Genomic DNA, 26456 nt, shown 5'->3' with positions numbered 1-26456 from the left:
CAGGCAGGGCTGTAAGAGGAAAGGAGCAGCTTGCTAAATCGCGCGCTTAGAGGGACTGTCGTCTCCTTCGGTAAAATGCAGCCTATGTTAGCGAAGCGTCTTTCCAGCCGTTCACGGTCTGAGGATCTAATTACAGAGCCGCACTCCAGGGGCCAAAGAGCCACTTGTGGCTCAGGAGCCGCGGTTTGCCGACCACTGACCTAGGCTTAAAGCCCATTGAACACAGCAAGATTGACTTCCAAATGGCCATGCATTGGATTGCGCACAGAGAACAATTTTTTAATTGTTTGCTGCCACAGTGTGGTGAAACTCTGCATTACAATGACATAAACCTTTTAACTCTCAAAAAGGCATTTTTCCAAATGTGAAGTCTCATTAGCTGCATCCCTCAGGTAAGTAAATGCAGTGCATGCTAAGCAGCGAGACAAGTTTTGGAAGGGTGTGACTCTGCTTAGGATGTCACTGTTATTATGTCATATCATAGCAAACCTGGCACCAAAACTGATTTGTTGTGGCATAATTTTTATGGACTAGGTAGAGATGACTTTATCAAAGTTCTGAATATCAGTGCTTGGAGGCAACATCTATGTCCTATTTGTTGGTCCTCCAAGGCAACTGGTTAGCTTCTGTGTGAAACAGGATGGTGGACCAGATGAGCCATTAGTCTGATCTAGTGGGGCTCTTATGGTTCTCCTGATAAAAGTTTGTTTTTAGTTATCTGATACGCATTAATTTGCATACCCAAACACACATTATGGAGGAGGGGATTCTGTATTAAAAATCCAGGAAATGCCAGCCTTGCAGTCTATGATGTGTCCTATTAAATAGAAACAAAAAAAGGATGACCTAAAAAAAGAACGAGTGAGAGCACGCTTGCCAATAGGGAACGAGTGAGAGCACGCTTGCCAATAGGGAACGAGTGAGAGCACGCTTGCCAATAGGGAACGAGTGAGAACACGCTTGCCAATAGGGAACGAGTGAGAGCATGCTTGCCAATGAAGAATACTGAGGGCACATAAGAACATAAGAAAGGCCCTACTGGATCAGACCAAGGCCCATCAAGTCCAGCAGTCTGTTCACACAGTGGCCAACCAGGTGCCTCTAGGAAGCCACAAACAAGATGACTGCAGCAGCACCATTCTGCCTGTGTTCCACAGAACCTAATATAATAGGCATGCTCCTCTGATACTAGAGATAGTAGGCATGCAGCATGACTAGTATCCTTTTAACTAATAGCCATGAATACCCCTTTCCTCCATGAATATGTCCACTCTCCTCTTAAAGCCTTCCAAGTTGGCAGCCATCACCACATCCTGGGGCAGGGAGTTCCACAATTTAACTATGCGTTGTGTGAAAAAATACTTCCTTTTATCTGTTTTGAATCTGTCACCCTCCAGCTTCAACAGATGACCTCGCGTTCTAGTATTATGGGCGAGGGAGAAAAACTTCTCCCTGTCCACTCTCTCCAAACCATGCATAATTTTATAGACCTCTATCGTGTCACCCCTTAGCCGCCTTCTTTCCAAGCTAAATAGCCCTAAGCGTCTTATTGGCATGCTTGCCCTTAGGGAACACTGAGAGCACGCTTGCCCGAAGAAGTATCTGAAGAAGTGAGCTGTGGCTCACAAAAGCTGATATCCTACCAGAAAATATTTTTTGTTAGTCTTGAAGGTGCTCCTGGACTCTTGTCCTTTTCTACTACTGCAGACAGACTAACACGGCTGCCCACTGTGAATTTTCTGCCTCTGAAAAATTAGGGAAGGCAGACTCTGATCCACCTTAAAAGCAAGCAGCGAAGGCAGACCGAGGAGGCAGGGGAACACCACCCCCTCACTGCTCAGGGAACGGACAGGAGTGAAAACTCCCTACCGTCCTTCCCCTGAAGCAACGGTCCTCCCCCAGGCCAGCTGGTTGGGCTGTTCTAAGCCCTTCCCGGCCTTGATCCAAGGCGCGCCTGAAAGGCCCGACAAACAGCTGATCGTCGGGCCTTTCACCTGCAGGGAAAGCGCACCGCTTCACTCCGCCCGCCCTGGCGTCTTTCTCCCTTCCCCCTCCCGCGTCAACAAAACAGGCTCCCGGGTGAATCCAGGAGCCGGGGCTTCTGATTGGGCCTGGCCTGGCTTCGGGGCGGGTCCTTTCTTCTTTGCCCCGCCTTCTTGCAGCGAGGCGGTGCTAGCAGCCCGCGGGTGAGGGGGGGCTGCCGGTTGGCCGGCCGGGCCTAGTTGGTGATAAGCGAGGGAGGGGGTTGGCGAATGAGAAAGGCGGAGAGGAAAAAGCCTTCTGAGGTAAGGAAGATTTCCTAGGCTTCGCTGCCGCCCGCTTCACGGTTGCTGGGCTGCGTTGACGTCGCGTAGAGAAGGGCATTGTGGGAGCCGAGCTCCTTCCTGACGGGTTCTGAAGCGGGAGCTGGCGCGGCGCTCCTCTTCGCTGGTTTTGGCCCCAAGAACGGACTGATGACGAGCGGCCAGTGGGAAGTGGTGTGTGTTTGTCGTTCAGCATTCTGAGCCCCACGTCGAAGCCCTGAAACGAGAACGAGGCTGCTCTGGAATCTCACTGTTCTCGCCTAACGTGACAGCAACCTGGAATTCCGCATGTGCAGAGGGCTGTTTCTCTGTGCATGCATATCTAAGTAATCAGGTGATTCACAGTGGGTCGCCGTGTTAGTCTGTCTGCAGTGGTAGAAAAGGGCAAGAGTCCAGGAGCACCTTAAAGACTAACAAAAATATTTTCTGGTAGGGTATGCGCTTTCGTGAGCCACAGCTCACTTCTTCAGAAAGCTCATACCCTGCCAGAAAATATTTTTGTTAGTCTTTAAGGTGCTCCTGGACTCTTGCCCTTTTCTGCTAAGCAATCAGGGTTTTGCACATGGTTCTTCCTTTATCCATTTATCCTCACAGCAACCATGTGTGGTAGGCTAAACGGAGAGAATGACTGGACTAAGGTCACCACGTGAGTTTCAGGGCTGAATGGGGGTTCGAACCCTGATGGGGCTGGAGTTCTGGGTTTAGAAGTGGTCTCTGGGCTGCGAGGATCAACGTCTCTGGAGGAAAGGGCAGCTTTGGAGGGCAGACTGTATGGCATTACATTCCCACTGAGCTCCGTCCCTCCCCAAGCTCTGTTTTTCCAGGTTCGGCCCCCGAATCTCCTGGATGCAGTTGGCATCCATACGAGTATCCCCAGGTCTGGTTAACATCTGCAAGAGAATGTGGTGGGAGTGAAGTTGTAGAATGTACTTAGTATGGCAGACTGAAGGTGGGATTCCAGTTTTGCATGCTCCTTTGTGGGTGGAAAACGCTTTGCAAATAAAAATAGAACTAGAGTAGACAGGGCTGCTGAGAGTTTCTGTGGGCTCCCTAACCAAAGATTCGCTTATATCACCCAGATTCAACCCAAACTTTGTATTAAAATAATGCCCCCTCCCCTAATGACCAGGACCTCTGGAATTTTGTTCCCTAAAATTCTGCCTGCCCTATCAGCAGGAGGAATAATTCTACTCTTTGCTGTGCTGCTTTTCTATTTGCAGGGAGTTTGAAATAGAGCATACATTTTGGAATATCCTCCAAAATGTCCTATAGTTAACAGCCTTGCTCTGGTCTTGCAACCGAAGGGCTGAGACTTCCTTTATTGATCCAATCAATGTCATGTTGATTCTTCTTTTCCTCCTGCCTTCAAATTTTCCTAGCGCTATTGTCTTTTCCAGTGAGTTTTGTCTTAATGTGACCAAACTATGATAGTGTCAGTTTAGTGATTTTTGGTTTCTAGAGAGAGTTCAGGCTTGATTTGATCTAGAACCCATTTATTTGTCTTTTTTGGCAGTCCACAGTATCTGTAAAACTCTCCTCTAACACCACATTTCAAATGAATCAGTTTTCTTCATTGTCCAGCTTTCACATCTATATATAGTAGTGGGGAATAACTATGACCATCAGTATTTTCCACTATGCATCACTGGATCCAGTCTGTGGTTTGTCATTAAGTGCATGTACACCCACTAGAGACTAGCAACCAAGATCAAGTTAATTCATGCTATAGTATTCTTTGCTTCCTGCCTCTCCCAGCAGCCATTTGTGACCTGTGAACATTGATTCTTGGGGTCATGGGAACTACATAGTACAATAGTCATATAGGTAGATAGGCAGTAGTGAGGCGGGTGAGAGGAAAAGGTGCAAAGCTAGAGTGCACTCTGGAAGAATATTCTCAAACTTGCTTAGACTTAAGAGAAGGAAGTGGACTTTGTAGAATCGGGCGTAATTGATGCCTGGGTCACTTGATTGGGTGTTGAGCTGGTGAGGCATGGGTCTCCATCAGCAACTCCTTTAGCAGACATGCTGCTTTTGTGCAAAGTCTTGGCTGCTGAGAGCCACTGTGAGTCCCACAGTGTCTTCCCTTTGCAAGTTTGTATATCTCAGAGTGCTATTCCTCGATGTTTGCTGGGATATCTGACAAGGCATGTGTACATGTCCTAAACTTCTTGTGTAGCAGATTGTGCATATTAAAATTGGAACAAATTTCTTGCGAAACGTAGAGGTGAATTGAAAGTCTTTAAACTGTGCTTTTAAAACAATACTGGTATTGTCAACATAAGTTTTTTTGGGTTTTTTTAAGTAGGTACTGATTGAATCTAACAAAATGGGTTTAAAGAAGAAGAAAGAGATTCAGGTTGATACCTTTGTTTTTGATCGGCAACAGCTTGAGAGACTTCAGAGTAAGTATAATTAAGTTGTTAAATTTATCCCTGTAGAAATATTTCAGAGGTGCTATATGACTTTAAAATACATTCCCCTAGATGATACCTTTTAAGTTAAAAGAAAAAGGGGTCTTCTTTCATGTGCTATGTTTTATGTGTTCTTCCTCATCCCATTTTGAAAGATTTTTGGACTGAAGAAAAAATCATAACAAAAATTTTGTTTGATTTTGTTATATTTCTTTTTCATTGGTTTTAGTGCCACGTTACATAAATTGGTTAGATCAAAAAATGTCTCATTTGAGTTCCCTAAGAACCCTTGGATGTATGCTATCAGGACCCAAAGACTTGTGTGTGTGTGTGTGGGTAAAGTGCCTTCTAGTCGCAGCCGACTTATGGTGACCCCTTTTGGGGTTTTCATGGCAAGAGACTAACAGAGGTGGTTTGCCAGTGCCTTCCTCTGCGCAGCAACCCTGATATTCCTTGGTGGTCTTCCATCCAAATACTAACCAGGGCTGACCCTGCTTAGCTTCTGAGATCTGACGAGATCGGGCTAGCCTGGGCCATCCAGGTCAGGGGTACCCAGAGACTTACTGTTTTTTTAATTTCTCCAGTAGGAGATTGTTTTTTGCTCCTTTGTATCTTCACCCTGTGCAGCACTGTAGCAGTCCTTTGTTGCTTTGGGGAGAAACCCCTATCTAGTGTATGAGCCGTACAAATAATTTTAATGTCCGTCTTTGTTTATCTGCAGGGAGCATGAAGGGGTCCTTTTCTTTTAAGAGAAAGCTGGGTACAGCTATGCTGATTTTGCTGAGCATGCCATGTTAGCTATGTGCAGCTAAGTTACAGATGCCTTCTATGCCTCTAATTGCACAGATATAAGAATTTTAACAACTGGGTTCTCTTTAGTCATTGTGATATTTTCCTTCCAGCATGGTACCTGTTGAAAGTCTGTTTTATGAAAGGTGGAGAAGCCACGTAATCTGTTCTGACAACCAGTTCTGTTGCTATTACAGCAAACAAAAGTGTGGCTGTTAATGGGTGATGGTTGTAAATTATTCCCTTTTAAATTTGTACTGTAGAACTCAGTGGGAACCATTAATACCTCCTGCATCTTCGTATGGTTGCATAACTCCGTGCTTGAGAATAACACACAGCCCAGGAACTGGCTGTTGTATATGTATCGTGGTACCCACAATAAAGCATTTTTTCTGTTTCAATGAACAGCTTTTGTAGATGCAGAAGGACAGAACCTAGCATCTCTTCTATTGCACTGTGGGATGTTGTCTGATGGCATTCAGCAAATCCACTGTATCAAACAGGTTTGGTGATTTTTGCATTAGCCCTTAGTGTTACTATGTTACAGGAGACTATAGATGCTTCAGCTAATGAAGGCTAAATTTGTATGTGAGCACTGTTTGGAGCCCCTGTAAACAAACAACCCCCCATCCTAAGCAAACAAGTAAATACAGTAAAAATTATAAAATTCTATTAATCACATAAACACACAGCACTAGAAGGAGGGCTGATATTGTTGTTGGGGGTATGCCAGGCAAAACAAAAGGTCTTCACCTGCTGGTGAAAGACACCAATAGAGGGAGACAGATGTCTCTGCTTTGGAAGAGCAACAGGTTTCTACTTTAATCTTACAGATAAAAGCTAGTTGGTCTTGAATAGAAACACAAACAGGGAACTTTGGGTTGCTTTCTACCAGCTGATTGTTCAGCAAAGACTTAGCTCAACCTGGCTGGATGCGTCACAGCCATGGCTCCTGAGTTTGATCATACACATAAACTTTTTTAGGTGCCTGGGGTTGGAGGTGTAGGGGTTAGAGTGCTCCACCAGCAGAAGCCCTTTTGCCTATGGAAGCGTTAGTCTGGATCCAAGCCAAGATCTGTGACAGTGTGAGAGACCAAATTGGAAAAAAGGCCTGTTCATAAGGGCTTTGTTTGAAAACTGATGTTTTCTTTTGTGGCTCCTGTTTCCAGAATTCTCTAACAAGTGTGGATGTCACTATGTGATAAGAGTATAAACCAATAGTCCTGAAAAAGGCCTTGGCTGATAAGATATTATTTTCATCTGGGTGAATGTGTAATGCCACATTATAGATGGCTCCGGGGATTCTGAGTGACAGGTGGCTTTGGGCAGCTTGTCTTTTTTAGTACTGTACTATATTCCATGGATATTATTCCAGAGGGTCTTTTCTCGAACTATCTGGCTGTGTGACTCTGAAGTTATATAGGGTGTCAATACTATACTGTAGATCTATGAAGATGGTGTGAGTATTCATTGTTGTTTGTCTACTGGTATTCTGTAAGGAGTCTTTTTTGTCTATATATTTTGTGCTTGCTGATTCAGTCCATTGTTTTTATATTATCAGCTATATGCTGCTTAACCAACCTAATATCCACTTAATTTTACTTTGTTAGTGGAATATAGTACTTAATGCTAACTTAAACATTAACGCTAACTCAAACCTTTATTTGTCTTATTTTAACATAGATTGTGCCTTTACTTCAAATGATGGATACAACCTCTTTGTGTGATCCCATGGTTCAAAGTTGTATAGATATTTTGGGAGCAATATTTTTATCACTGGATACAAAGAACCCTTTGAAAAAGGTATTAGCAAGGTAATGTGTATGAGCCAGTTTTTTTAAATAGAAAAGTTGTTCATTTTATGTGCCACAATTTCCCAGTCTGTACTTAAGGAAATGATTAAAATCAGTAGTTTAAGAAAATAAATGTGAAAAGTCATAGCACGGTCCTGTCCTTGTAATCACATTCACCTATATTTTTGTATTGGAGGCAGCAATCTTATCTGTTGTAATTCCCAGATAGATGCAGCTGTATGTTACATTATCTTGGATGCTTTTTGTATCTGCATTTTAAACAACTTGGCTATGGTCTCTTCATCTACAGCTCCTTAAATGGCCTTCCTGAATCTCTTCTGGCAGAAGCTACGCATTGTTTTGTTGGCTGCCTCAGAGAAGAATTAAAAACTACAGATCTGCCTCAGTATAGAAAGGTTATGGAAAATCTGGTTTCCTGTGTTGAAAATGCCAATATAGGTATGATCAATTTTTTTTGCAGTGTGCCAATATAGAAGTTTTATAATGATATTGTAGGTGTTAGCTACTAAAATACGTACTTTGATTTTTCAGGTAGATCAAGTCTGAATGCCCTATTCAAAGAAGGTAAATTATTGGTATTTCTGCACTTGCTTAGTATGCTTTTCTAATAACATGAATTTAAGTTGCTTGACTTCCTAGAAAGTGTGGGGAAAAATCCTATCTTTGGCCAGCTCTTTAGGTTGTAGAAAGGACTCCCTACTTTACAGCTAATGTGAGAAGTTTAGCAAGGATGAGAAAAAGAGAAGGCTTTTCAGTGCAGCAGAATCAGGTGGGAGCGTGTTGGTACAGTTCTGAGGTGATAGAATTGTCACATGTTGCAGATAACATTAAAACAAATTGTATTCCCCACACACAGACTGAAGTGATTCACATTGCAATCCTGAGCAGAGTTCCACCCTTTTAAGTTAAAGGGAACGATCTGATGGCGTGTAACTCTCCTTAGGGCTTAATGGATCATTTTGCCACCTTGTTCTGCTGCATGTGTAAGCCCAGGTCCAACTTGATGTAATACTGAGCACAGAACACATGAGACACTATCTTTATTTGCTCTTACTAGATCTTAACATCGGAGAATGAACCTTCCATTCATATAAGATTCTTAATTGGGCTGGATGCTCATATTTTTTCAGCCTTCAAATTTTTTCAGCCTTGAAGTGGCAGAAGGAAGTTAAAATAGACTGCAACTTGGTACTTGCACTTGAATCATTAATTGATCCAAAAACGATTGCTTGTTATATTTCATATGTTGTAGGATCAAAGTAGCAAATGGATGCAAATAGTACTGTCATTCTAATCAGTCTGTGCATTACAACTTGTATTGGGCTGCCATGAGCCGCAGCGAAGAGTTTCTTCCAGTAATATGTGCTTGCCTATTACCACCTTATCTCTTACTATTTTCCTAAAATTGGGAAATTGGAGGCTGATACATGTTTATCATTTGATGACTACATCATCACGTGATTATTTTGATGCTCTACAGAATGGAATAAGCATTACCTTAAAGGGCTTAGAATCTAAATTTTTATCAGAGCGGTGCCAAGGAAGAGAGACTGAGATGAAAGTAATACAGAGAAAAAATATACCAGTTTGGTTATATATATTAAGCTTATTTTCAGCAGTGAAGCCAAGTGATAATGCAAGTGGGCTACTCTAGAAAAACATTCATATCTCCTCAAATGCAATGATTTTCAGTCCACAAGTTCATCTGCCAAATCAAGTGATGTGTAGGCCCCCAAAGTTAAACATTTACCTGGTAAAGCCAAGATCACTTAACGGAGCACTTGATGGCCACATGTTATGCCTCTTGTTTTTGTCTTTTTCCTTGAATTGTGAAAGTGTTGCATATAGTAAAAGTTAATTCCAGATGAAGAATTTAGATCAGCGGTGTTGAACTCATTTGTTACAAGGGCTAGATATGACATAAATGTCACTTGGTTGGACCGAGCCATGCCTTGCCAGCCCAGATTGGGACTGGGGGGCGGGAGGCTGCCTCGGCTGGCTCATGGGCTGGATAAGAGCTCTCAAGGGGCCAGATCCGGCCCATAGGCTGTGTTTGACACCCCTGATTTAGATTATATGTAACCTACCTTGAGTTCCATAATGGTTAAAATATGAGAAATATATTTTATAAACTAATGCAATATAGCTGTTTACAGCTTGACTAAGGACAGACTTGCTAAAGAAGTATGCTTTAAATTAGGGTTCCCCAGTGTGGTGCCTGTGGGTGCCATAGTGCTCATCAGTACTTTCTGTGGTGCTTGCCAGCGTGCTGTAGTCAGTGGTTAAGAGCAGCAGACTCTAATCTGGTGAACCAGGTTTGATTCCCCGTTCCTCCAGATGAAGTCAGCTGGGTGACCCTGGGCCCGTCACAGTTCTCTCAGAACTCTCTCAGCCCCACCTACCTCACAAGGTGTCTGCTGTGGGGAGGGGAAGGTGATTGTAAGCCGCTTTGAGACTCCTTAAAGGTAGAGAAAAGTGGGGTATAAAAACCAATTCTTTTCTTCTTGCTGAGCTTTTCAAAAAGTAGGTGGGTCCTTTCCAAGACAGAGCTTGTTGTTGCTGCCCTCATTCAAATTGAAAGGTTTTTCACAGATGTGATTGCAGCAGCTACCCCTGGAGGATCAGGAGGACTAGTAAGCATCACCTCCTGCTTCAAGGTTCTTTTCTTTTTAAAGGAGCAGGTTTGTAGCTTGGGGCTACTCCTGGACCCGAGCCCCCTGTGGATAAACAAGTAGCGGTGGTGGCCAAGGATGCCTTTCAGCAACTTCTGCCAGTGAGCCAGCTGTGGCCCTTCCTGGGCAAAAAAGGCTGCCACTGTGGTGCATGCTCTGGTAACATCTAGATTAAATTAGATTACTTCAATGTGCTCTACAGGGGGCTGCCCTTGAATACTGTCTAGAAGCTACAATTGGTACAGAATGCTGTGGCCAGAATGTTGACTGGAGTGGGATGTAGGGTCCATATCATTCCAGTCTTGTTCCATATCTACACTGGCTTCCAATTTGTGTCTGAGCTCAATTCAAGGTTTTAGAATTAACCTTTAAAGGCCTGTACAGCTTGGGACCAAAATACCTTAAGCCTTCTCCAATATGTACCTGCCCACTCGCTCTGGTCATCGTTGGAGACCTTGCTTTGGTTGACCCTACCATCTGAAGCTAGATGGGTGGCTACCCGGGAAAGAGCCTTCTCTGTTATGACACCAACACTTTGGACTCTCTCCCCAGGGAGATTCATCTGTCTCCCTTTATCGGTGTCTTTTGCCAGCAGGTGAAGACTTATTTATTTCATCTGACATCCCCCTGATAATGGTTATTGGCCCTCCTTTAGTGTGTTTGTTTATACATTTTAATTGAGTTATTTGTACTTTTAACTATTTTTTAATCGCTTAAATGTTCTAAGGTTTTTTATGTTCGCCTTGTGGATCCTGATTGCGTAGAAAAATGGCATAAGAATATTTTAAATAAATAATAATTTCCCCTTTTTCTTTCTCCTGTCCTCCATCAGGGCTTTCCTTAGTTTCTTTTCCTTCTGCAGTTCTTTTGCAAAGCAAGGACGGACAATATTGGGTTTGGCTCTATTGTAAATTTCTGTTACTTCTGATTAGATCTTTTTTTTGGACAAATGGCCGTAAAATAAATGATTGATTGGGTTTGGCTCCATCTTCTGTGGCAGCCATTCCCCGCTTCAAAATTCCAGAGGCCCACAGGCTCAAAAACATTGGGGACCCCTCCTTTAAACTATTGGTGGCTTCATTCAGTTGGTTACTATGCTATATTGTAAAATTGGGGGGTCCTTCAGAGTTCTTTGTTACGCTTGGTGGCTGAAATTGGAGGTATTGACACTTCTATAGTTCTCTACCAGGCTGTAAAGAACAAAGAATTGTGACAGGGAGTCTCTCATTTCTGCAGAGCTGCAATTCCATCTGTTCTGGCATTGCATTTTAATGCTGTTTATATTATTTGATTTATCTGCTGTTGCATTATTTTTATGTGGAACTAGTTTAATAGCTTATATTCTTTCTAACCATAATTTCATAGCTCTTCAGTTTTTACTGAAGTCATTACTTGAAATGGAGGAAGAAAACAGGTGAGTTTTCTCAGTATAAAATGAGGGGGGAAATGTGAAAAGTGTACAGTAAGGTTATAAGAAGTGCCATTTAGAGGGATATCTGTTTAGGAGTTTCCAAAGAAGACTTGAGCCATGACTTTCACTCATTTATGTGTTTCTTGAATTCAGTAATATTTTGGAAAACAGGCCTCCTAAGTTGCTTTCTTAATTTTTGTCAAAATTTTATCAAAATCACTCTGAAAGCTAAACAATATATACTTGTCGTATTTGGGAAAGAGTGGTATTAGAATATATATGGAAAGTGAACTTGGGATAGGTGTTAAGAGTGACTCAGATATGCTGATAGTATCAGGGTGATACTTCCTGGCAGGGTGGATTTGATTTAAATCAAATCTATTTAAATCACTATAGTCAGTAAGACTAGATTTAAATCATGGTTTTCTACATAAAGACTCATTCTTGGTGGTATAATAATATTAGCTACCAGATGAAGGTTTCATATTTAAAATAATGACTTCTCAGATTAGTTTTACAGTGATATCAAAATTACTGATTTGGTTATACTACTAGAAATATATAGATAGCTCACCTCGCAATAATTTCTCCCCTCCTCACACTGAGCTCCTTGGGTAGATGTATTCTACTCCAAACAATCTTCTGTTCATTGAACTTCTTGAAACTTAGCACTTAAGTGGTATGGGGTTGATTACATAGATTTGCAAAGGAACAATGGGATTAAGGTCTTTTTCTTAACTTTCATGTTTATTTTATTTCATTTTTGCTGTGAAGAAGAGGCATGTTATCTCTGCAGACACAAATTCACAGTTTTGAGAACTGCATAACCAAGCATTTGTGATAATGTCTTCTAGATAGAAAAATTGCCCAAAATAATCTTACAGAAACCTCTGGAAGAGCATAACATTGTGAATGGATTAATGGAATCCATTTACCAAAAAAAATAAACATTGCATATAGCCTCATGCTACATAATTAAATACTAATCCATATTTCATGGAGAATTACCTTTGGACTGCAATGTATCTTAAGTTGAAAACTATAGGTTTTTCCTCAAAAAGCATTTAATTTAAAAATCTGATTTAAAAAGCATTTTATTTTAAAAAAATCCAATTTAAATTAAAACAATTTTAAAAAAATCATTGCTTTTTATCCCCCTTCTTCCTGGATTGATTATAGTGTTCCAGAAACTGCAATTGTAAAGGAAGTCTAAATTTATTTTGCAAAACCAATGTCAACTCTAGGGCCAAGAAGGTGAGAGGGACCTTAAAAAGAAGGCAGTGATTAATGCATCTCTGGTGCATTCAGACTGTCGGGCTGTTTCCATGTCTTTAATCAATTCTGTGTTTTGATCAGAAGTGTGGGAACAGAGAAGATATACATTTCCCTTACTCTGACATCCTGCGACCAAAAGCTTTTGAGGCACTGTGCTCCCATACTTGTCATAGTTTAAAGTCCAGAGGTCTTGTGTAGGATGCTGCCCTTGTTTCTGAATGGAGTGCAACCCTAACTGATATTAATGGGAGCCCTTTCAGCTAGGTAATCCTCTATATACACACACCTACCTGGTCCATCAGCTTCACAGTCTACTTCATGCAAACTTATAGGGTGGCAAAAGTTTATTAGTGTTCAAGCTGTGATGGCTACTTGTTTTAAATTTCTTTTTGTAGAAAGCTTATTGGAAATCATATTGCCCAAACGAGACTGATGCATGATTTGTTGATGGGTGTTAAAGTTTCAATGATGTTGATACAAAAAATGCAAGCAGATATTCGGGAAGATCTTTGGAAGAGACCAGATTCTCCTATTTGGAAAAGTATGTGTGGGCTACTGAACTGTTTTACTTGCTTTTTAATCAATGGTGAGTAGTACCAATGCCTCTTTTTAAAATGTAGTCTGTTTTACTCTATTGCTCATAGCCTTCTAATAACTAGATTAAGAAGGGCAGGTTTTTATTAAGGAAAAGCAATGCAAGGTAACTCCTTTGTGATTATTTCTAGTCAGTTAGGATTGTGGTAGTGTTTCATCCTTAGTGTCCAAAATTAATAAATGAAAGGACGGAGATTTTTGTAGTAAAAAGTCACCTGGGTATTTTTTCACAAATAGGTTTTTTTCCTATTGGGAAATGTTATAACCTTTTGCTGATAGAAAATCTTTCTACAATAAGTGCTGCACTGTAATTTAGAAAGGATACCTGCTGCTCAATTGTTGCTTCCTGAATTCCAGGACCTTACTGTTTAAGTTAATAATTTGGATGGGAATTAGGGTTGCCAGCTCCAGGTTGGGAAATACCTGGAGATTTTGGGGACGGAGCATGAGGAGGGCAGGGTTTGGAGAGGGGAGGGACTTCAATGCCATAGAGTCAAATTGCATAAGCGGCCGTTTTCTCCAGGTGAACTGATCTCTGTTGCCTGGAGATCAGTTGTAATAGCGGGAGATCTCCAGCCACCACTTGGAGGTTAGCAACCCTAATGGGACTGGTAAAGTACCAAGCAATGTGGCAGGTACATGAGTGGGTTCAGTGCCTAAATGATGTTTTCCTTGAGCATTATTGTTTCTTGCAAGATTCTATTCTGGTGTGTGTATTAGTGCTCGTATTCCATCAGTCCTTTTTGGTGCTGTTGTGAAGATTTGTGTGATGGACGTTGTAGCCATGAGTATGGAAAATACTGTATGTTGTGTTCTAGAAAGCAAGAACAGTATTGAGGTTCTTAAAGTAATGCCAGTATATGTTATCTCTTTTCTACAGAAGAACTCTTGCAAACTGTCCAGACGACAGCAGGGTTGGCTCTTATTCTCTTCATTAAGACTATGTTTGTGCCAGTTGAAAAGCTACCTTGTTTGGTAAGTTTTATAAAAGAAAGAAATATGGACTTTTGCAACCATACAAAAAGCAGAATCATAGTACAGTAATCAGATTATTGGTTGGATAAAATATCTGAAAATAGACTAGGTGTTTCAGTTTTCAGAAGTTACAGCCTCCAGTGGCCCTGGTGGTGGAAAGTGCTGTCAAGTTGCAGCTGGCTTATGGCGACTTTGTAGGGATTTCAAGGCAAGAGATGAACAGAGGTGTTTTGCCATTGCCTTCCTCTGTGTAGCACACCACGCTGGCTCTCATCCCATGCTGGGATGGGATCTCAATGGAAATAGTTCCCCTGTACATTGTATTGGTCAGGCCACACCTGGAGTATTGTGTGCAGTTCTGGAGGCCTCACTTCAAAAAGGATGTGGCAGAACGGAGCGGGTGCAGAGGAGAGTGACGAGGATGATCGGGGCCAGGAGACCAAGCCCTATGAGGAAAGGTTGGGGAAGTTGGGAATGTTTAGTCTGGAGAAGTGGAGGTTGAAGGGCTGTCACTTAGAGGCGGGCAGGGAGTTGTTCCTGTTGACAGCAGAAGATAGGACTCGCTATAATGGGTTCAGATTGTGGGCGGAAAGGTACCGTCTGGATATTAGGATTTATTTTTTTTTACAGTAAGAGTTGTTCAACAGTGGAATCAGCTACCTAGGGAGGTATTCAGCTCCCCCTCACTGGCAGTCTTTAAGATGAGGCTGGACAAACAATTGTCAGGGATGCTTTAGTCTGCTCCTGCATTATGCAGGGGGTTGGACTAGATGGCCTGTATGGCCCCTTCCAACTCTATGATTTTGTGATTCTATAAAATGCTTTTTCCTGGGTCCTTGCTAGCTTCCCATTCAGTAATAAGCATTCCCCCTCCCCTCCGTGGCTTCAATAAGTTTATTTTTTGCAGATCAGCGACTTGCTTCATGGCTCACTGAAATGTTCAAACATACCAGGCTGGTTTGTGGACAGCTGTGGGAGCCTTTGCACAGCTGGACTCTCGGACTCAGTCCTCCTTTTTGTTTGCCACGGAGCACTCGCCATGTTAGAATGGAGGGATGGCAGCATGGGACACAATGGAGAGAAACTGCTTCTGGATATTTCCTATGTTTTGTTGGTCTTGAGTAGAAGGTAAGCCTACTTTTATTTGGTATACGACTTTATTTATTGATAGGACCAAGGTTACGTTATCACTGAACATCCTAAATTGGGCTAAATAATACACACATGATTAAAACCTTAAACTTGTGAGGAAATACATGAATCTGAGCATGAAAATTCAGTTGAGAGTCTCTGGGTAAAAGTAAAAGGAGTAAGAAATTACAGTCATATTAAGGTATGGGTCTGCTATGGACCACTAATCCAGGCAGAGGACTTAGATGAGACCAGATAACAGAGACCAGATTACAAAGTTCTCAAAGAGAGGGGACACAGTGGTCATGGGAGATTTCAATTACCCAGATACCTGTTGGAAGTCCAACTCTGCTAAAAATGAAAGGTCAAATAAATTCCTGACTTGTCTTGCTGACAACTTCATTTTCCAGAAAGTAGAAACAAGGGTCTGCTATTTTGGACTTGATTCTCACCAACAGGGAAGAACTGGTTGATGAGGTGAAAGTAGTGGGCACCCTGGGTAGTAGTGACCACGTAATTTTGGAATTTACAATCTTGGGGAAGGGAAAAGCTATATGTAGCCAGACATATAAGTTGGACTTTAGGAAAGCAAGTTTTAACAAACATAAAGTTATGCTGGGTAGAATCCAATAGTCAGAAATACATAAGGAAAAGGGAGTTCTGTTTATTCTGCTGCAAGCTGCCAGGGAGGGTGGGGTATAAATCAAATAAAGGGGAGGTGTGACTTTCTTAAAAGTGAAATATTGGAGGCACAATCACAAATGATTCCTATGAGAAGGAAAAATGGGAAGAGCCTAAAGAAGCCAGGGTGGCTCCATCAACAGCTCTCTAAAAATTTGAGAAATAAGACTCATTTAGGAAGTGGAAGAAGGGCCTTATAACCAAGGATGAATATAAACAAATAATCAGTGCTTGTAGGGATACTGTTAGAAAAGCTAAAGCTCAGTATGGACTTAGGCTAGTGAGATGCTGAACACAACAAAAAAGGGTTCTTATGTTCAAAGTAAGAAAAAGAACAAGGATGTGGTAGGCCCATTGTGGGGACAGGAAAGTGACTGTAGGGCCCTGGGCCCTCCTTGGCGCCCCCTTGGGGCGGCTTCCCGGTGGACCTCTGTTCTAACGGAGTTTCCTCAGCCTGAGACCACTCGTTCGGAGATTCAGAGCTGTCGTCTCTGTCCGAGTCAGCCAGGCTTATGGGCTTTACGGAGGTTGCCCAGCCCTGGCTCTATCCTCCTCGGCCTCCACTCCCTTCTGTCTTATATAGGAGTGGTCCCTCTTCAAGCCCCACCCCTGCACTAAATACAGAGGGAGCCGGGACTTCCAGTAACCCCGCCCGTCCGGGACGGGCTTGCCCGCTGCTCAGCTGGCCGGCGGGCCGCGTGGAAGGCGCTGACCCTGGACCCCGCCCTCTGTAGGGCCCTTCCTGGCCCGTTCCTGGCCGTTCTGGGGGTGGCGGGGAGGTCCCTCCCGCTTGCCTCCCGAGCGGGCCCCCTGTGAGAAAGAGAGGAAGCGGCGGTAAGCGGCCGGCCGGCCCCTTGCCTCCCCCAAGTCTCGCTCCACTCCCTCTTCCCCCTCTCACTAGAGACGCCGGCTGCTGCAGGGCCTCATCTGCCTGGCTGTCAGCCCACGCCTCGCCGTGTGCCGACGGCGACTGGGTAAGTGGAGCCGGTGGGAGATGGATTGCGACCGCCGCGGGTGTAGTCGTTGCGGGACAGTGACATTGTAACAGGTGATAAGAGGGCAGAACTGCTCAATTCCTACTTTTCCTCAGTCTTCTTGCGAGGGAAACTGTGCACAATATGGCAAACACAGAACACATGAGGGAAGGGAGTTGCAGCCTAGGATCAGCATGGGGTACATAAACATAGGGTACATGGTAGTACATAAACACCTAGCTGTATCTGAAGAAGTGAGCTATGACTCACAAATTCATATCTTGCCAGAAACTTTGTTAGTCATTAAGGTACATAAACACCTAGCTTCTTTAAAAGAAAGAAAGTCCTCAGGGCCAGATGAATTGCATCTAAGGGTACTGAAAGAACTCAGTGTAATTTCTGAGCCTCTGTCCATTATTTTTGAAAATTCTTGGAGAACAGGTGAGGTGTCAGAAGATTGGAGGCCAGCAAATGTTGTCCCCATCTTCAAGAAGGGGAAAAAGTTAATTTGACGTCTATACCTGGAAAAGTTTTAGGACAAGTCTGTCAGTCCTAGAGCATTTAGAAAGAGTGGCTTTGATTACTATGAACCAGCACAGTTTTCTCGAGAACAAGTCATGTCAGAACAACCATCTCCTTTTTAGAGAAAGTTAGTACTTTGCTGGATCAGAGGAATGCTGTGGACATATTTATCTTCATTTCAGTAAGGCTTTTGATAAGGTTCTAAATAATATTCTTGTTGGTAAGTTGGTAAAATGTGGTTTTGATCCTATTACTATTAGGTGGATCTGTATCTGGTTGACAGATCGCACCCAAAGAGTGTTTGTTAATGGTGCCTCATCCTCTTGGAGAGGAGTGACAAGTAGAGTGCTTCAGGGATCTGTCTTGGGACCTGTGTTGTTCAACATCTTTATAAATGATTTAGATGAAGGAATAGAGGGGGTGCTTATTAAATTTGCAGATTACTTAATTGGGAGGGGTAGCAAATATGGTAGGAGACAGAGTCAAGATACAGGATGATCGTGACAGGCTGGAAAACTTGGCTGAAACTAATAAAATGAATTTCAACAGAGATAAATGCAAGGTTCTGCATATGCAAAATTATAGCATGGGGTACTAAAGTACTAAAACATAACAGAACTGAACTGTAAATTGTGTTCACAAGAGGTTGATGTGAAGTGGGATCTCCTATCCACAAATGTGAACCTTATCTAGACAGTTTCTTAAAGCTTGGGACCAAACCTGTAATGGGCTTGAGATTTCAGTACTAGGGTTTCTTTTATTTCACAGCTTTGACACCAAGTTCTGAGTGGTTACAACATTTGTTTTTAAAATTCCAGATTACTTTGTCAAACTTTTAACAATGTTCTTTGTTCAGTTTTCTGATAAGTTCCCATGGGTTAGAGTAACACATCCCACAAGTTTTAATTTGTTACTAAAGTCTAACTTTTATCAATGATTTATAATTCGTTTATGTTTAACTCTGAGATAGGTCCCAAGTGGGTGAGTACAAGATTTTGTCCTTGCCAGAGAACACAGTCCAAATACATTTTTCTGCTGTTCTTAGGGGATATTCGGGTTTCTTTATACCTGCAGTGAGGACAGTAGATGGATGAGGAGGAGAGTAGAGATTCATAACTTTTCTCCAATTGTTTACTTCCCGAGTGTGACACATAAAAAATGTACTTCAGTACCTGTGTGAAAATATACTGTTTAAATAAAAGTGCAATCTGTATAGTACGTCACTTAAATATGTGTAGTAGAGCAATAGTAGTTTCCTAATGTTATGAATACAGAGGATAAAGAATGGTACCAATTGGAAAATGTGGCAATACTCCTTACCACTGTTCTTCTTGTCTCTTGAAGGTTAAAAGAGTCTAACATGGCAGCATCCTTGTCCAGAATTTTAGCAATATGGACAAATTCAGCCTTGGGTGCTGTTCAGTCCAGTTCTGAAAACCTGAATTTTGCTCTCAATGGGAACTCGGACACAATTAGAAAAATGCTGGACTATGTGTATTCACATTGGGAACATCCTTTGGATGCTGTTAGGCATCAGACCAAACTCATATTTAAGAATGTCCTCCAAATACACCGTGCCACCACAAAAGGATCCCTTGTGAAACTGGACCCTTTCTTCTTGGCGTTGACTGAGAGTTTGTTAAATTTAGAATGGCATGTTAAAGGCAAATATTCATCGCTTGGCTGTCTCGTGGAGAGCGTTGGCTGTGATAACATTTTGGCGATGGATAGGACAATTCCTGCTCAGATCTTGGATGTAATGAGCGATCAGTCTTTTGCACCTTATGCGAGTGACTTGTTGGAAGTAATGTTTATGAATCACAAGAAGCATCTTACATCTGTAAAGGAAGGAAAAGCCTGGATTGATGATTGGCATGAGACTTGGGTGTCTCCTTTGCTTTTGATTTTGTGTGATGGGAATACAGAGCATGCCACCTATATAATAGATTATTATCTACCAAAGTTGCTGAAATGTAGCCCTGAAAGCTTGAACTACATGATTGAAATCCTTCAGACTTCAGCTGAATCCTGTCTTGGTAAGAGCCAACATATATATTCTACTTCAGGTGTCCAAAATAGTTTGGATGGGTGGTTGATGTTGCTTTATTGTGGCAGATATTTTCTGGTAAGGATGGGGTGTGAAAAATTGCAGGATCTCAAGCGCTCAGGTGATAGAAATTCACATTGACAACTGAGAATTTGGGGTTGAATTGAAAGGTCGGTTTCTGCCAGCTGCCAGAAGGCGGGGAGTTTTGTTAATCCATGACCCACACTGTTCATGAAGGTGTCCTGACTCCCAAGAGTATGATTTTGGGAGCTTGTTGGGCTTCATCAGGAAGGGCTGGGGAGGGGCTTCCATTGCAATGGTGGAAGTTCTATCCTTCATTAGAAAACTACCTTGGAAACCAACTTTAGAATTTCCTCATTTAACATTATGCTTACAATAAAATGTCTTACCTACCCTTTGCTATAGTCTTTCAAAGTTTTTTTGTGAAGTGTTTTCGGCATTGGTTCTTATTAATTAAAGATAATAAATGCACATCGGTCTGTACGCCACCCATGCACAGAACACAGTTTCCCCATGTTCTTTTCCATGCTTGTCCTGACCCCTTCAGAAAGAACATTCATAGGGTCAGAGGATCTAGAGATGTAAAGGAGCAGAAATAAACCGGAAATGTTTTGGGGGAAAAAATGCTTGTTTGGTTTTTTGTCCCCCCGAGCGTGCCCAATGGAAAAATTTGACATTTTGGAGAGTAGTGAAAAAACTTCTATGAAATATCCTTTTTTCTTTTAAAATGAATGAAATGCTTTTAAAGACAAGGTGGGATTGTCGTAGACATATACAGCTCTTAAATCCCAAATGCATTTCTGCACCTAGGATACATGATCTTCATGAGGGAAGCATGCAAGGCTGTCGTTGATTTTTAACTGTTGCATGCTTTCTGTTGTCCTTTTGACCTGACTTGCAGTTGACAATTTCACCTGTCCCTCAAACCACTGTGGCACATATACCCACAGATTGGGTAACAAGTGGCTTATTGCCCTACCTTGCTAGAGGGGGGAAAAAGATCTGAAGGAGGTAGGACAGAAACTGCACCAAATCCTCAGTTTCACTGAACTGAACTTTCTGTCCAGATAGCAAAAATTGAGGTACATGTGCTAAAATAGCAAAGTGTGTACCAGTTTGCAGTTTTCTCTCAAGTATTGGGTATATTTGCAATTTTGATTGTAGAAACCTAAGGCATTTATAACTTTTAAATTACATAAAAATATCAAATATTGCAACTTTCTATGCTGAGTAAGTTATAAATAATACATTTTATGTTAAAGCAGTAAAATTAGTTTAGGTTTGATAGAGTAAGTTTTGCATATATTTCAGTTTCCCCCAATTTCCGGGTGTTTTTCTGTGGTTTCAAAACTTCCAGAATTTTACATCTCTATCATCCTGCAGCCTATTTCACAGGCACAGCTTTGCTAAGGGGAAAGTATTGATATCATTCCTGTGTCCCTTCTTGCTTCAGTCTCTCAGCACATCTTGTTTTTTCTCTGTGTGGCTTCTGTGACCCTGGGAATGATCTTTCCAGGTGACAGAAAGGGCTGCAGGAATGGAGAGCAGTGCTGGAAAACTGTGTTTGCCTTCTGTGCATGAATGGCTGAAAACATGTTTTTGACTAATTTTTTCACTGAAAGTTTTATTTTTATGTGGCTGCCTAATGGATTGTCCACAAGACTTCAACTATTTTATTTAGGTTCCTGCAATACCAGAGGGGCACTTGGAGCTTTGATGGCATGCCTGAGGACAGCCAGAGCCCATGGGCACCTGCAGTTTACAGATATCATGCACAATGGCCTTGTCTCTGTTGGATGTATAAAACAAGGCTTAGTTCATCAACATGATCAGGTACAAGCCTAAGTATTTTTGGTGTGTTTTATTTTACTCCTGCTGTAAAGATTTCATTAAAAACTTGCTTCTGGCTCTCTTCAAAGGTACGGATAGATGCTTTAGGTTTGCTTTGTGAAAGCCACCGAAGCACAGAAACTATTTCTCTGGAAGAGATGCAGCTGATCAAGTTTTTTATTAAATATAACTTGAACAGCCAGTCGCCAGCAGTGAGGCAACAGATCTGTTCCTTGTTGAAAAAGGTAACTGAAGTGAGAGCTTGGAACCAACTTGTTGCTTTTTTCACCAGCGTGGTCTGAAAATAAAATTTCATTATGCTTTTTTAAAAAATGTTGTGATGTTATGTTAGATTTTTGTAATCTGGCTGTTTTTTGTTTCCTTTTAAAAAGTTGTTCTGTAGGATACATGAAAGTTCCCAAACAATTTATAAAATGCAGCAAATAAAACCAAAACAAGATCCAGTTAAGCAATTTAAATGGAATCCATTAGTGACTTTGCAAAACTATAAGGTATGTATTGGAGCTTGCTCTAAAATTGGAGAGAATTAATATAACAACTAGCTAGCACTTTTCAGGTCATCTAGTGGCTCCAGAAACAGGGCATGGAGAATGCAGCTGCCTTGACAGGTGCTGTGTGATTGGAAATCCACCTTATACTTTCAGGCCATTGGTCTGTCTAACCATGTTGACTGGCAGCAAATCTCCAAAGTTAATTTTAATTATTATTCCAGGCATTTTGCATATAGCACATAGGCAAAGCCTCTATGCTATGGTACCTTCCAAATAATAGACCCTACTAATCAAACAGTCAAACAATCACTACCAGTGGGAATTCAGATTTGTACTTACTGGCCCTGGCTTTTCAACCTGCTGCCCCGCTGAGCTATAATTAAATCCTTAGGAAAACCTAATGTAGGCAGCTTGAGAGACCAAAAACTTACTGAATGGTGGTAGAACCATAAGAAAAAAATAATATGGGGAGAGAGAGAGAATTGGTTAAAATATTGTGGCTCACAGAATTCTGGTTTCATTATCTTCCTCCAAAAGAGTCTATCATTGCCAGTAATACAATGTTTTCCAGGAGAATCTCTCTGTGGGAATACTTTTAAGAAAGGTTCATAATGAAGACTGGGATTAGAGAACATTAAAAATGGACATGAAACAGGAAAGAAATAGGAATGGGGCACTCTCCCGTTCTTAGTACCCTTTCAGGGCTGAACAAAGCAGTTCTGGCTGCAAGAAAAAGTAGCTGGAAGATGTGGCTGGGGTACAATACATGATCACAAATACTGTTCAGTCATGTATGTGGCAAAATTTTCTCTGTTTCTAAGGCATTGCTAAGGCACACTGTGACCAAACCAAATAGCTCTTCTTTTCCTTAGGATTTCATGTCATCTCTCTGTGGAATGCTTTTTGGAGCCCTGTTTCCTGGTTCATCTCATCCGACCAGATTTACTGCACTGACGCTTTTGGGAATAATAACTGAAATATTTCCTATTTCAGAAGGTAAGCTACCTTGACTGTGGGTTGAAGGATGTTATCATTTACTTCATTTATACTCCACCCTGTCTCCCCAATGGGGACTGAAAGTGGCTTGCATCATTCTCCTCTACTGTATTGTATCCTCACAATGATCCTGTAAGTTAGGGCGAAGAGTGTGTGTGGGAGTGGCCAAGGTCACCCAGCAAGCTTGCATGGATTCATACTTGGTTCTCCCAGATCTTTGCCAGATTATATTGCTGCCGAGCACTGTGACTTCCCCCTAAACTTCTGTTTTCCTTATAAAATTTGGGTGCCACTTGCCTTTTCTTTCATTATCTTACTTAAAAAGCACAGTAGTCAATTGAGTAAGAATAATTTATTTTGGAACATGGGTACTCCACTAGGAGGGTGCAGACCCTAAATAGCATCTTGCCTGTTTGTTCTTCCTTATGCCCTCTAACCTGAGTGGGAATAGAAATTCAGTCCATCTCAATAGGCCACTGTTGTCTTTTTTTTCCTGGAAGCCTTTTGGAGTTTTGTAGCCCAGCCATGTTTCAGGTATCTACAGCCTACAAAGTGATGCATCCTCCAACAAGTATGAAAGTTTCATTTGTGTTTTTTTTACTGCATTCTACACTAAACATGAGTGAATAGGGGTTTTATCTCAGCCTGGTAACTTGAATGTTGTATATTTGTTTTTATTTTAAATTTACATCATTTATAGTCGGCCTTTCTCACTGAGATTCAAGGCACATTACATAGTGTAAGTAAATTACAGTTAACAGGATGGGCATACAATAAACAGTGCAATAGGGTTTGGGTTGCAGAAATCTGAAACAAAGTGTAAGCGTTTAAAAACATGACACGTTAAACAATGCAGAAATTGCATAGTAGGAACATGCTTATAGTAACAGATAGTACACAGTTGTATAGTCCAGTCCCTATTTTTTGAACCATTTCATTATAGTAGATCCCTATTACCTGGGTAAAAATGTCCTCTTGAATAATTCAGTTTTGCATACTTCATAGAAAGCCAGGAAAGTGGGAGCCTTCTTAACCTCATCAAGCAGGCCATTCCATAAGGTGGGGGCCACAACAGAGAAAGCACATGTACAGATCAGTTGTTGATTTTGCCCATTTGCAGGGTTGCACCAGCAGAAGGCCCTGCTCAGATGAGTGAATTAGTCTTCATATGTTCATATTTTCCCCATGTGGTATGTGATTCCGGCTCAGTAAGTGGGCAGACAAATGAGGTGCAATTTTAAATGGTTCGTATTTGGTGCGTGGCCTTCAATTCCTCCTTCTAGTCATGGTGGCTTCCACCTGTTTGTGTGAACACTGCCCAGCAGCATGTGCATCCTGTAAATTAAAAAAGGCAAAGAAACAAGTGAACTGTTACTGTTTTACTCCTACGGTTGAGTTCTTGAGTTACTTTGACATAATATAATTGAGAGCAATCTATATGTAAATTTAAAATGAGATGTAAATTCTTTCCCTCCAAGAGTATAACATAGCACCATGGTGGGTACTTTTCTTTTGAAACAGGTCAGAGCCAAGTATTGTTTCAGATAACGCAAGAAGTTGATCCCGGTCGTGTTCAAACTCTATTGCACTGTTTTGCCAGCACATTTGAGGAAGTAAAGATCTTGGCATTTGAATTGCTGATGAAACTTCATCGTGCACTGCCTTATTTCCAGGTATGGAATCAGTTATTTGATACTGATGCTGTCTTTTCAAAACTACAAAGAATAAAAGTCTGACCTTAAGCCAGAGATGTGAAGCTGATGCTCGTTCTGGGGATGGCAACTAGCTTGCCTGGTTGGAGGGAGGGAGGGCCAGGGCCCATCCATTGGCAAGCTCAGTGGCCACAGCTGCGGCTTTCTCTTTCGCCTCTGGGTTGGCTGCCGTAATTGGGTTGGCCAGTGCTTTCTTTTTCTTTATGTAAAATATGCGTAGATCAGTTTGACAAGCTCGCCACAACAAAAATCTAATAAACTAAATAAATAATACAAAATAGAATAAGTACTAAACTATTAACAGCAAAGCGCAAGATGAAAACAGCAGCATCAACAAAGAGGAAAAAAAAAACCTATTTCCAAAGCTCTCAGAAAATGAAAACATGGCGCCTAACCAGAGTAGTGCCATGCAAGCAGATGTAGAGAGGTTTCTTGTTGGGACCAAACCCAGACTACTACATCTCTCAAATGTGCTCTCTACATTAGTCCACATGAACACACATGAAGCTGCCTTATACTGAATCAGACCCTTGGTCCATCATAGTCAGTATTGCCTACTCAGACCAGCAGCGGCTCTCCAGGGTTTCATGCAGAGGTTTTTCACACCTACTTGCCTAGTCCCTTTAACTGGAGATGCTAGGGATTGAACCTGGGACCTTCTGCATGTAAAGCAGATGCTGTACCATTGAGCCATTGCCCCTCCCCATTTCACTTTCATTATAGCTGTATATATCTGAAGATTTATGTAATGGAGTCCATCTCTCTGTCACAGTGGTTCCTAGCGTCTGACTGGAAAAATTTTTATTTGTCAGACCGATTAGTGTTGGGCAGGGACAGAAATGTTTAACTTGGGTTTGCATCATACTTCTTGTATACTGCACATGGCCTACCAGGACTCTTCCAGGTAGAATTTGGTGTTCTGATCCCTTTTTTCCCCTTGTTAAGACTCTTGCCCAGACCCAGTAGAGACTAAGTGAAAGCTTTCCAGGGGAGGGGAGAGAGATGGATTAGAATGCCAAATTTCAGCTGAGATTCAACTGATTGCTCCTTCCTTCCCTGAAACAGCTGATTGACGGAGAATTTTGCTTAATGGGGGAAGTTGGAATGTAACAGAAAGGCTTTACTAGTATTGATCTGTGAAAATGAGAAATTCAGTAACGAAACCTGCTTAACTTATTTTAGGATCCTGAAAGAATGAAACCATTGTTTCAAGTGGCAATGCAGCTCAGCACGAGCACCAAGCCATATGATTGTGTGACTGCTTCCTATCTACTGAACTTCTTGATACATCAGGAAGGCCTGCTTCAGGTCTGTTTTAAAAATCACCTCCTTCTGGACACGTTTCAGCCAGATAAGGATACCTCTTCTAACCTAGTGGAAAAGAACACTTTGGCTGGTCAGTATTAAGTGAGTGTGGGGGGAAGCTTACTAGGTTTTATTTTCTAGCCTCCTAAATTTTGTAGGTTCTCTTGTGGTCATAGAAGGCCATCCTCATAGTGAATATGAGGGTTCTATGCTTACTGGTAGAACAGTGAAATGGAGTTTCCGATGGACAAGCTAGGGGGTGTGCACATTTGGGGGTTTCCATACTTGTCAGTAACCCCAAAAGATGATTATCCCATAAAATGGCGTGATAAGCATGCTTATTGCCCTCCAGGAATGTTAAAATTACTATTTGAGGACCATTTTATATCTTTAGCTCTAGCTATAGAACCTTATTAGCAGGTCCTTTTGGAGGATTGTTGGTTTATCATGTTGCTAAAGTTTAGACACAATTCCAAATGTA

The 26456-nt window shown here is 41.8% G+C and overlaps 1 protein-coding gene across 1 annotated transcript in view; it reads left to right on the top strand.

Annotated features, from left to right (window-relative positions):
• The first annotated feature begins 4629 nt into the window (after positions 1-4629).
• The window catches only part of THADA (THADA armadillo repeat containing), a 172489-nt gene continuing 150662 nt past the window's right edge, over positions 4630-26456 (top strand). The window contains exons 1-16 of the mRNA XM_056853380.1: positions 4630-4705; positions 5912-6006; positions 7187-7317; positions 7607-7755; positions 7849-7881; positions 11355-11403; positions 13071-13261; positions 14150-14244; positions 15152-15372; positions 18897-19588; positions 21302-21453; positions 21540-21695; positions 21843-21962; positions 22835-22958; positions 24480-24631; positions 25853-26066. Coding sequence (XP_056709358.1) covers positions 4630-4705; positions 5912-6006; positions 7187-7317; positions 7607-7755; positions 7849-7881; positions 11355-11403; positions 13071-13261; positions 14150-14244; positions 15152-15372; positions 18897-19588; positions 21302-21453; positions 21540-21695; positions 21843-21962; positions 22835-22958; positions 24480-24631; positions 25853-26066 — 2650 coding nt within the window. The remainder of the gene's footprint in view (positions 4706-5911; positions 6007-7186; positions 7318-7606; positions 7756-7848; positions 7882-11354; positions 11404-13070; positions 13262-14149; positions 14245-15151; positions 15373-18896; positions 19589-21301; positions 21454-21539; positions 21696-21842; positions 21963-22834; positions 22959-24479; positions 24632-25852; positions 26067-26456) is intronic.

Source organism: Euleptes europaea, chromosome 7 (genome assembly GCF_029931775.1).
Source record: "Euleptes europaea isolate rEulEur1 chromosome 7, rEulEur1.hap1, whole genome shotgun sequence".
In the NCBI taxonomy this organism is placed as follows: Eukaryota; Metazoa; Chordata; class Lepidosauria; order Squamata; family Sphaerodactylidae; genus Euleptes; species Euleptes europaea.
The sequence above is the reverse complement of the archived record's forward strand: the minus strand, read 5'-3'. Positions and strand labels throughout refer to the sequence as shown.